The 12,509-nt window shown below is 40.4% G+C and overlaps 1 protein-coding gene across 1 annotated transcript in view; it reads right to left on the bottom strand.

The window, feature by feature from the left end:
• Positions 1–12,509, bottom strand: part of AP3S2 (adaptor related protein complex 3 subunit sigma 2) — a 57,994-nt gene that overhangs the window by 25,261 nt on the left and 20,224 nt on the right. The window contains exon 4 of the mRNA XM_024766472.1: positions 6,295–6,366. Coding sequence (XP_024622240.1) covers positions 6,295–6,366 — 72 coding nt within the window. The remainder of the gene's footprint in view (positions 1–6,294; positions 6,367–12,509) is intronic.

Below are 12,509 nucleotides of genomic sequence, written 5' to 3'. Positions count from 1 at the left end.
CTTTTAGGCCCAAACAGCTCCTCCTTCCTCACTAAAAACACACAAAACGTGTGTCCTTTACTCTTCCTCCATTCTCTGAAACAGAAATCAGGGTATCTGCTTCAAACATCACTGGGGTGTGGAGGGCATTAATGAGCTTTCTTATCACAACCTCTGTTCCCAGAAGGAACATTTAACAAGCACCATCATTTATTTATGATCCTTTCATCTTAGGTCTCAACAGTTCATTTCAATTTTGAGCCCTCAGCATTTTCCCATTTCAGCAGCTTATACTTAGCAGAGATTTAAATTCCATACTACAGGGTTTCTTGGGCTCAGACCTGCCCCAAAGCATACATTCCAAATCTCCTGAGACAGCCCATTGCAGATTGAAATCTATAAAAAGGCTGGATGAATTCCCTTGACACAGGCACTAAACCATGACTCTGATGACCAAATCTTGAAAGTCCAATTGAGTTCCAAATCCAGCTTTGCTGTTGAGGCACTGGTAGAACAGAATGTTAGGCTACTCACATGACTGTCTTTGAACAAAACTCAATTCACCAAAATCAACACCAATACCCACCTCAGCCATGAAATTGAGCTGTGTTTGGGGGATTTCTGAAAGCAGAAGGGAACCAACTGCCCCAGGCAAGATAAGCTCCAAATGACACAGTCTGGAGAGTTGAGGACTATGTCAGAGACTATGAAATCAAACTTTACTCCAACCTGCAGCATTTTAAATCATGAAGAAGCTTATGAGGCTAGAGACATGAGAACTCTTTAGTGACACTCACCTGTAGACAGCTCACTCAGTAAAAGGGGCCATGCTAGATCCAGGGAGGGAGACAAGGGCAAACACAAAGAAAAGAACAGTCTAGTCAAGTAGGGAAAACATACAAACTCACATAAACTAAGGTACATAAGGTCAGAAATAGCACTACATATTGTCCACAGAGATGATGACAGGCCAGGGTAACCAGGACAAGCTTTAGGGTGGTAGGATTTGAGCTGAGCTTGAATGACAGACTGGATTACACAGAGATGTTGAAAGGCAATTCAGGCAGAGGCTCTGAAGCACGAATTACAAAGAGATGAAGACTGGTCCACTCTGGCTAGAGCAGAAGGTATCTGGCTAGAAGTAATGGTAAGTGAGGACAAGACAGAATAGGGACAAACTGTGAACAGCCTTGAATGCCTGGCCAGGGGGTCAAAGCTTGATAATGGGGGACCAAAACAGGTCTGTGATCAAGGGACCTAGTCTAAAGGGTGCTTTGGAAAATGAATCTAATTCCAGTGTGCAGGATCAACAAGAATGAAGAGAAAACAAGGTAAGAAAACCCAACAGACACAACTGAAATTAAGAGACACCATAAATGAAGACAGTGGCTCTCCTTGACTCATAATTGAAACTAGGATTATAAAATTTATATATATATAAAGGACATTACTGGGTCAAATGGGGAAAATTAAATATGAACTATATATTGGATAACAGTATATATTAATGTTAAATTTCCTGAATGTTAATTATGTTGTGGTTAATAATTAATTATGCTGTAATTAAGTATATTAGAGAATTATGTACAACATATTATATAAGACAATGTCTTTGTTCTTAGGAGAGGTCTGCTGAAGTATTTAGGGTTGAAAAGTTATGATGTCTGCAACTAACTCTCAAATGGTTCAGGAAAAAAGTATGTATCTAGAGAGATAAAAAGCAAGTGTGACCAATGTCAATAACTAGTGAATCTAAACACAAGATATAAGAAGGACTCTATGGAAAGAAGCACAGGTTTTAGTGACTGACTGGCTGTTGGGGGCAAGGAAGAAGGAGGAAAGGTTTTGCGTGTACGTGACACAGAATATTGGTAGCACCACGGAAAAGGGAAGCTAAGGGAAGAAACAGTTTTCAGGAGACACGTGCTGAATGTGGCTACGGATAAGAAGTGGCAAGAAGAAGCAAGATACTAGAATGAAATGAGAAAGAAATGTCTTCGAGCAGTTGGGAAAAATAAGACTCAGGCCATACATCAGGACTAGAAATACCAATTTACGAACTACCTAAGTGAATAACAGTTTAAGTATGAGAAACAGATGAGATCTAAGATAGAAGCAGGACAGGGAAAAGAGTGAAGTGAGAGATGACTGACATCATAATTTACTGGTAGAAGGTGGGAAGAGAATAAGAGAACCAGGAGGGTTCTATGTGACAGAAACAAAGGTAAGAAAAGGATTAAGGCAGTGCTTCATGGAATGATCAACGGCATCAAATACTGCAGAAACACTAAAGAAGGTGAAGATTGGCAAATAGAATTAGGAAATAATCAGTAAATTTGGGGTAGAAGTTAAAACCAGGCTATAGGCTCCAGAAAAGGAACAGACGAAGTAGAAATGCAAGACTGGGTATAAATCACTCACACATGAGGAGGTTTACCTTAAATGAAATGGAAATGAAACGACAGTTAAAAGGAGCACTAGAGGCATGGGGAGAGCTGTGTTCTGTAAGAGATTGGGACAATCTGGCGAAATTTGTAGTTATAGGAGAAGGAGCAAATAAAGACACCTCGGAGACGAGTTGAAGAACCGAGATTATGCTGCATATTAGGGAGAGATAGGAAGAGGACTTAGTTCTAGAAATGGAATGGAATAAACCTTCCTTTAAGACAGGAAGAAAGGGTGAGTGAAGAGGTGAAGAGAGCAGCAGTAATAAAAAGAGGACATTGACAAAAATAATTTAGAAGCTGAGAAAGAAATCTCAAGATTAGAAAAAAATTGCCAGGGCAGCAGGAATTGAGTCATTTCTGGACCTTACACAGTCCTGCTACTCCAGCCACAACTGCTTAGGGGAATGGGGCAGCTATCCATGACAACCCAACGCAGAGTGTAACCGCCTGATGGGAATTCCTGACTTAAGGTGGAGACTAATTAAGAAGGACTGCGTTCAAGGTGACATTCCTCCTGTATTATGACAGGTCCTTTGCCTATATGAGTAAAAGACCATTTTCTACTATCAATAGAAGATATGCCTGAATTAGCAATTGCTCTACATGAGGGCAAAGGTAAGCTTCAAATTCCACTGAAAGAAAGTCCCGTGTTGGAAGACACCTTTAGACATTCTACAGGCGAGTACACTGAGATTTGGTCCTTGCATCATCACTTTTCAAAAACTTTAGGAGATATGGACAGCAATTTCCTGATGTCATAGAGAAACTAAAAATAAACAGTTTTATAAACTGTAAAAGAAATGTGCAGCAGCAGCAAAACACTTCATAGAGCTCATTTGAAGATAAGACATATGAGAAAGAACAATATTTTTATGGCCTTTTATTTCCTTTAAAAGACGTGCAATAAAATAGTTGGGACTGGAATTACTTTACTGCTTTAGCAGGTATCCTCACAAATATTTAAAGAACAATATTAGAATGGTAAGGCAAAAAAATCATGATTACCCCAGGAGATGGAGAAAAAGCTTTTGATACATTTTAACACCCTTTCATGACTAAAAACTCTTCGCAACTAGAAAAAGAAGAAACTTCCTTTAACTTGATAAAGAATATTTACCCAAAAACTTGCTATATTTCAAATACTATATATATAGCAAATACTGACAAGATGAAGACTTCGCTTTGAAATTATGAACAAAATGAGATGCCCACTATCACCACTTCTATTCAGCATTACACTGGAGTTCCTAGTCAGTGAAGCAAGAAACAGTAAGAAAGCTACAGGATTGAAAAGAAATGGGCAAAACGTTTACAGATAAAATATCAGAATTAGTAAGTGTTTAACACAATCTCTGAATTCAACATCAACTTGCAGAAATAAAGTGATGGATATATTATATAGCAACAATAAACAAAAATGAATATTTAAAACATCATTACATAAAAAAACAGGTATCTAGGAATAAATTTAATAAAAGATATGTAAAACCTCTATGGGAAAAATTGTAAAAGTTCACTGAGAAACCTCAAAGAAGACCTGAAGAAATGGCTATACCATAACATGGATAAAACCTGATATTGTAAAAGTGTAAATTCTCCTGAAATGTTTTATAGATTCAACGCAATTCCAATCGAAATCCCAACAGGTGTGTGTGTGTGTGTGTGTGCATGTGCGCATGTGTAACTTACAAATTGACCCTAAATTGCACAGGACCAAGCTCAACTTCCCATAGGACCCGCAACTGCCTCCTCCAGGTGTATCATCCTATAGGCCCCCAAGTTTTCAGGTGTTAGGTATCTGGCATTCTGAGACAACTTCTAGAGACAGCTGGCACCCAAATAACAGACTACCTAGTATCCAGGCAGTTTGTCTATCTCCTCACTGGTAAGTCTGCTCCTGTAGTTGTCTGATAAATACAGAGGGCAGGGCTTCCCTGGTGGTGTAGTGGTTGGGAGTCTGCCTGCCGATGCAGGGGACATGGGTTCGAGCCCTGGTCTGGGAGGATCCCACGTGCCATGGAGCAACTAAGCCCATGCGCCACAACTACTGAAGCCCGCATGCCTGGAGCCCGTGCTCCTCAACGGGAGAGGCCACCGTGATGAGAGGCCCGCACACTGTAACGAAGAGTAGCCCCTGCTCGCCTCAACTGGAGAAAGACCACGTGCAGCAATGAACACCCGATGCAGCCAAAAATAAAAAAATTTTTAATAAAAAAGAATATAGAGTTTCTTTTTAAAAAAAAAAAGAAAGGGCATTGGGAGAAGGGGGCGGGAAGCCACTCTACCAGAGACAGGCCCTGACACACCTTGCCATGGTGACAATGGGAGGATGGGAAACCTGTGCCTCCTCCTCTCCTGCTTGGGAATTCCCAAGCAAAGCCTATCCCTTAATCCATGAGCTGAGAATGGCTTGGTAAGCAACAGGTGGCATCCCCAAAGGAATCCACTTTGAAACCAGGTGTTAACCCCAAGGTTAACACCTTGTATTTCACAATTAAAAAAAAATTGTTTTAAAATAATAATAGGGCCTATAGAAAGCATTCCTCTGTTCCCTCCATATTCTCAAGTCTCTTTAAGTCTTAACTTTTTTTCCCCACTAGTACAGAAGGAAACTAGAGCTATGGCTCTCCTTGACAGAAATTACCAGATAGCAGCACCTTTAACAACTGACAAGCCTAAAACCACTCTAATTGCCTGCCAAGAGGAGGTTGAGAGGTCTCTGAAGTTTCTAAAGTCCTTTCATATGAAAAGGGAGAGTAACCACCTCAAAAGTGTCAGTCAGTCCGGAAGTCTTGTGAGGCTATCAGGGAGCCCCAAGTCAAGTATCTATAAAAGGAATGGGGTTCTGTGATTCTCTTGCACCAAGCTGCTCAGGGAGCCACACAGCCAAGCCACATGTTGAGAGAGAAAACTGTACTCCATTCCAACACCCATTGCATTAGCCCAGAAAATGCTATCTGAAAACCCTGGGAGAGTTAACTGAGACTGAAGATCCTACTGGAAAATGAAAGTGCTCTAGATGGCAATGATGGAACTAAAAATAACCTATCTCGTCATGATGAAAACAGATTAATAAAGGATCACGGCACAGCAATGGGTAGTAGTCTCCTAAACATCATTATCTCCCTCTAAGGGCCATGGATCATTGTGACAATAATCAGTGGAAGAAAAACCAGGACCAAGCAAACCTAAGATGCACCAACCTCTACCAATGAACAGCACTGGGTACAGCATGTGCCCAGCTGGATAAAATAAATGTGGCAGCTCCTATCCCCTTGCTGGCTATCTCCCATATTTAATTTGGCACATGAGGACATAAGGCATGTCACAGTTATGGTAGCAACACAAAACTGAAAACGTGTACTTCGGACCACTTCATTTCTGCCTGGCAGGCTTCCCTACAGAGTATCACCTGACCTCAAACTATGTTACTGATGTCTTAGTCACTATATTACTCTTTAGGAAAAGGGTACATTTTACTAGCTAAGTTCAAAACCATGATGTGTTTATTTCAAAGCTTCACTGTCACTGGACTATGCCTGAGAAACTCATTTCAAAATCAATACAAAACTATTTATCTCACCATTGGCCTGGTAGCCATCATTGCCCTAAACCAAGAAGTCCGTCTGTGAAAACACGAACCATAACATAGGCCCAGTAATTATCCTGTGTGTGTTAAAACTGGTAACAAATCTCAGCAAAATACTCCCAAAACTATTAAACTTATGTTATTAAGTTTAATAACTTAGGTTCTAGGACCATCCCTAGAGTAAAAAAACCAAAAGAGAGAACATGAAGGTGTACAGATGGCTAGAGATGTCCAAAGTTCTTAGTTTCCTAGTAACCCTGGTTTGGGAGCGAAGGTTACCTTATCCATATGGAAGATCAAATCCAATTCACAAACATTTTCGAAACACTTATCCAGAGTCTCCACAAAAACCTAGGAAACAAGGAGAAATAGATACACAAGTCACATCTTCATGTCACATCTGAAAGTAAAGGGGGCAGTCAAGATACTATTTACCTTATGATAAATCTCAAACCCCCCCCCCCCCCCAAAAAAAAAACCCCACCGCAAACCTCCCAGCACTAGCTGATCACCCTACTTATCCCAATTTGAAGGGGACAATTGAGGACAGGACAATCTTGTTTTCAGTATAGCAACACAACCAGCAGACACATGAGGCTTTCTTTCCCCCTTTATAAGATGCCAGCTGATATAAAAGAATAACGAAGTAACAGCTACTTATAATACTATGTCCTTTCCCCAAGCCTCCACGTATACATGTAAAAACATTTTTCATTATCGTGGTGCTAACATAGCTCTGTCCTGCTAATTTCAATGAACATTAACTTCAAAACACTTTTCCATGAATCAACTTAATTAACATGCTTACGATTTTAATTTACTTTAAATATAACATTTAAACAGAAAAGTGTTTAAAGGGTAAACACTTTATAATTTATATATTATAAATACTTTATAATTAAGCTATAAGGGTATAGCTTAATGAATTTTCAGAATGAGCATATCATGTAACCACCACCCAAATATTGAAATGGAGCACTACCAGTTCCCTAGAAGCCCCCTTCATGCCCCCTCAGACCGTATCCTCTCCAAAGGTAACCACCATCCTGACTCCTACCATCACAGTTTAGTTTTGCCTGTCCTTGAATTTACATAGAAGGCATCATACATCATGTACTCTTTTCGTTTGGCTTCTTTCACTCAACAATGTTTGTGAATTCTTCCATGTTGTTGCATGTCATAAAATCTTGTACATATTCACTGCTGTATAGTATTTCATTCTTGAATTTATTTATCCATTCTCCTATAGACATTTGACTTTTTTGTTTTTGACTGGGTACAAATTGATATAAATGGAAACTATACTTCCAACCACTCTGGAAAACTATTTGACATTATTTACTAATACTCTATGATCCAGCAATTCTACTCCTAGGTACATACTCAAAAGAAATGCATACAAATGTATGCCAAAAAACACATATAATAATTTCATAATAGCATTATTTATAACCCTATACATTTTTAACAATGACTGAAAATCCACTGTAAGGATAACATACATAAATATGGGTTTTCAGTCACTGTACTGGGCAGTGAGCCCTTAGAATCCGGCAACTCAAGTCCTTCAGTTCGAGGAAATGTCATCAAATAATTTTGTTGAGAATTTCCTCCCTTCCATATTCCTCATCTTTCTTTTTTTGGAGCTGTTTATATTGGGGTATTCGACCTCCCATTTTCTTATCTTTTCTGTCTCATTTTCCTCTCATGTTCTTACTTTTTAAGAGATCATTCTGCTCTGTGTTTCCTGTTTATGAGCCCATTTTTGTTTGTCTTCCTTTATTTCTCTGTGGCTTAGAGATAGGGGGCTGTTTGCTTTATTGTTAAAATGAGTTGAATTTTACTGTTGGTTTTAGTCTCCATTTTCCATGTCAGAGCCTTTCCTCAGATGTCTGATTATCCTTGTTTTTTATTCATAAGAATTAAAGGCTGATTGGAAACTCTGTAATAATGGCTATTTGCTGGGAATCCTACCCTCCACCACGGCCCTGGGCTTTTAAATTTCATTTTCCTTAGATTGGTCAGATTTCCCAGAGGAATTTTACAATCTCCTGCCTAAAGAGTAAAAGACTAGCTGTCAGAAATTTGGGAGCTGAGTGGCAGGAAAAGGGTTGGAAAGTTAGTATACAACATTCACAAGTCATATGTTCACTAATCCCCCTGACTTGTACCATCGACTATGTCTAGAATTGGAGAAAGGACTTAGGGATCTAACTGGTTCTCAGCTTTCCTTGACCACTCCACACCCACACCACAGTGAGACTCTGTACAGCTAGCTTTGTGCCTTTTGAGGGTTCCACAGTGTGCAGCAGGTTGGCTGTCAGCTTTCTCTACTGCTGGCCTGGGGTGTGACCTCCTTGGACCAGCCAAGTGAATACCAGGCATCCATACTTCCCTTCTTTCAAACAATTCCTTGCTACTGTCTTCTCTCCTGTTCTCTCTGTCCTTGTGGGTATGTATGTTCTTTTAAAATTCATGTTCTATAGTTTTAAAGGAAGAAAATGAACTTAGAAGTGTGGGAGCTCCCAAGAGGACTTTTTAAAACATGAAACTGACAAAGTCTAAAATTCTTAAGAAAATAAAATGTGAAAGAATACCAAGAACATTTGGACAAACAATGATAATAAGAAATGGCTGGTCTTACTAGGTATCAAAATTCATTGTAAAGCTTTGGTAATTAAAGGAGTGTAATACTAAGATAGAAATTAAAGTATGGATCAGTGGGACAGAATATAAAATACTGAAACATATACATGTTTATAAGAAAACAATTTTTTTTTCTGGATGGGATAAATCATTTTCATTACTATCAAAGGCATAAACACAAGTTGGAAATTTGTTAAAAGGTCAGAGTTCATTAAAAAAACCTACTGTAAATTAAGGTAATGTAGATTAAAATGATGTAGATTACAATGCATCATATGTCTCTTAAATAAAGTAGTATTTCCCATAAAAAGCAAAGGTGGGCTTTTGCCTTAATGCTGAATAATGCTGGTTCTAGAATCCTGTGCAAGTCTGAACAAAAATGCATTCTCTGAAAATTGTTTTCCACTTATTGTGAATGTCAATAGATCAAGTTCAAAGACAAGGCATGATTAAAAACTGCCATTGTCTTAAATTCTACAGGCTATGAATTTCAGATAAGTTTCACCAAAAAGTCACAGTTGACAAAAGTAGTGAAGCACAGGGACACAGCACAGACACTTTGGGTTTTGAAGTTTGAGAAAATTGAAGTAGAAAGTTGATTTTGTGCGGAATACTTTTACATGCTCTAGGAAGACCCAGAATCACGACAGTTGTAGCAGTCTGTGAAAAAGTCACTATAGCCTGCTGTCACCAAGTTGCCTCCATATCTGTAGCTCCCATACCAGGTGCCAGCATTCATGTAGCCTCCAATGGTTGGCACCACCAAATCCTCTTCCTCTCCCTCTATTGCAGATGTCCCCTCCTCTGCCCTGCCCTGGTAGGTCTGGGGGTAGAGGCACTTCATTTTGCATGGAGCCTCCCATGCCAAGAAAATACAATTTTTGATAAAGATGGGAAAATTGATGGGAAAAAGATGACCTAGACAATAAATAGTGTCAGGACAAATGGCTATCCTTTGGGGTAAAAAATATTGTACCTGGGCTTCCCTCGTGGTGTAGTGGTTGAAAGCCCACCTGCCGTTGCAGGGGACACAGGTTCGTGTCCTGGTCCGGGAAGGTCCCACATGCCGCGGAGCGGCTGGGCCCATGAGCCATGGCCACTGAGCCTGCGCATCTGGAGCCTGTGCTCCACAACGGGAGAGGCCACAACAGTGAGAGACCCGCGTACCGCAAAAAAAAAATATATATATATAGTATCTATCTCAATACAGATATATAAATACCTTAAAGATATTGAGCTAAATGTAAAAAAAACAAAAAAAAACTAACAAAGCAATGGCAGATCCATTTTATGCCATCTGGGTCTCTCTTGGAAATGATTTAGTCATTCTGTGGGATGCTTCTGGTTAGCTGACACTGTTCAAAGCAGCAAGTGGAGATGCTGCCTAGCGCCAGGACACGTGAGGAGAAGCAGCCCATATTTCTCAGCAGCACTGTGCCAAGGGGCTGTTTTCATTAAAGAGGGTTAATGAAATTAAGATTGGTGTATTAGGGGCTTCCCTGGTGGTGCAGTGGTTGAGAGTCCGCCTGCCGATGCAGGGGACACGGGTTTGTGCCCCGGTCCGGGAAGATCCCATATGCCGCAGAGCAGCTGGGCCCATGAGCCATGGCCGCTGAGCCTGTGTGTCCGGAGCCTGTGCTCCGCAACAGGAGAGGCCACAGCAGTGAGAGGCCCGCGTACCGCAAAAAAAAAAAAAAAGATTGGTATATTAGTCTGCTTGGGCTGCCACAACAAAATACCACATGGTAGTAACTAAGTCTGTGTGGCTTAAACAACAGACATTTTCTCACAGTGTTGGAGGTTAGAAGTCCTAGATCAAGGTTTGGCAGGAGCAGTTTCTCCTCCTGGCTTGCAGACAGCTGCCTTCTCCCTGTGTCCTTGAATGGCCTCTCCTTGGTTTGTGCATGTGGAAAGAAAGAGATCTCTGGTGTCTCTTCCTCTTCATAATTATAAGAACACCAGCTGCATGAGATCAGAACCCCACCCTTAGGCCTAGTTTAACTTACTTCCTTAAAGTCCCCGTCTCCAAATACAGTCACATTGGGGGTTAAAGGCTTCAACATACAAATTTGGGGGGGACACAATTTAGTCCATAACAATTGGGTTCTCAGTAGGCTGGTGATCCAGAATAAGATGAAATAGCTCCAGAAAAGACATCCCCAGATAGAGATCAAAATGAACAGTCAGATGTATCTGTTTCTCCTAAAGCTTTCTCAAAACATCATTATTCAAGATCATAATCAAGGTCAAGAGAAAGGAAACAAAAGTCACATAATGTAGGAAGAAACCACAGGAGCCAGAGCATAATAAGCAAACAGCATGCTAATGCATGAAGGGACTGAAACGAAGGTGCTACAGACTCAGATGGCAAAATAATATGACATGAATCTAAAACTAAATTAAGAAACAAATCTGGGGAATAAAATGACAAAGAACATTCTTCTCACAAAGGAAAAGAGCAACTAAATTCATCTGCAAATGGTGAAAACAGACACAAATACAAAGAATGAAAGTCACCAAGAGGCAAAAGTCATTCAACATCTAAGTCTCATAAAAGGCATCACCTTAGTAGAAGCAAGGAATGGAAAAGGTCTTGATCCTACAAGGTTGGAAAGGGCAGACAAATTACAAGAAAAGGAAATGGTGTAAAAACAAAAACAAGAAGAAACAGCTGCAGCTACTGGAGATTCTGTTCTCAATGTTGCTGCCCTGTTGCCATCAAGAACACAAGTAACTCCTCAGGTAGCTACAGAGGCTCAAAGGGCAGCCCCACAAGCTAAACCTTTGGCAGAGATCAGAATAGCCACATTTAGCTATTATAACACAGCAGCTGTGACTCCAATGAAATTCGCTGAACAGAAATAAAAAGGAAAACACTGGATATAGTTCAGCTGATGAAGAAAGTTACAAGACTCTGAAGCAACAGGAAGTACTATGTGGAAATCTAGATGCTCAGTATGAAAAGATCATAAACTCATACACAAAGAGGAGTAGGATTGGGTCTCACTCTTCAACGCGAGGAATGGATACAGGTTGAAAAAGATCACACATTTAAGGTATGGGAGGGACTTCCCTGGTGGTCCAGTGGTTAAGACTCCACGCTTCCACTGTAGCGGGCATGGGTTTGATCCCTGGTTGGGGAACTAAGACCCCGCATGCTACAAGGCGCAGCCAAAAAAAAAAAAAGTATGGGACTTACAGAGTTCTTGTTCTGAAGTCAGGTCCTTGTGCACCAAACAGCTAGCATTCTAATTTGCATGGATGTCATGCTGACTTTAGTATATTGAAAAATGATTTTTACCACAAAAAAGAAATGATAATTTTGTGACATGATAAAAGATGTTAGCTTGATACGGTGGTAATCATTTTGCAATATATAAGTATATCAGGTCAATACACTATACATCTTAACTTTACACAATGTTATGTGTTATACATCAATTACACCTTGATAAAGCTGGGGGAAAAAAGAAAAACATCATTTTTTACAACTATTAAATCAATGATAATGGTGTTAGTGTTGTAATCAGGTTAAATCTACTTCTATCAAACTTGATAGGAGGGGACTTCCCTGGTGGTGCAGTGGTTAAGAATCCACCTGCCAATGCCGGGGACATGGATTTGATCCCTGGTCCGGGAAGATCCCACATGCCATGGAGCAACTAAGCCCTTGCCCCACAGCTACTGAGCCTGCGCTCTAGCGTCTGCAAGCCACAACTACTGAGCCTGCGCACCACAACTACTGAAGCCCGCGTGCCCTAGAGCCCACATGTCACAACTACTGAGCCCACGTGCCACAACTACCAAGCCTGCGTGCTTCAACTACTGAATCCTGCACACCTAGAGCC

Source organism: Neophocaena asiaeorientalis, unplaced genomic scaffold, assembly GCF_003031525.2.
Source record: "Neophocaena asiaeorientalis asiaeorientalis breed wild unplaced genomic scaffold, Neophocaena_asiaeorientalis_V1.1 scaffold346, whole genome shotgun sequence".
Classification (NCBI taxonomy): Eukaryota; Metazoa; Chordata; class Mammalia; order Artiodactyla; family Phocoenidae; genus Neophocaena; species Neophocaena asiaeorientalis.
This window is presented reverse-complemented; position numbering and strand designations above follow the sequence as displayed.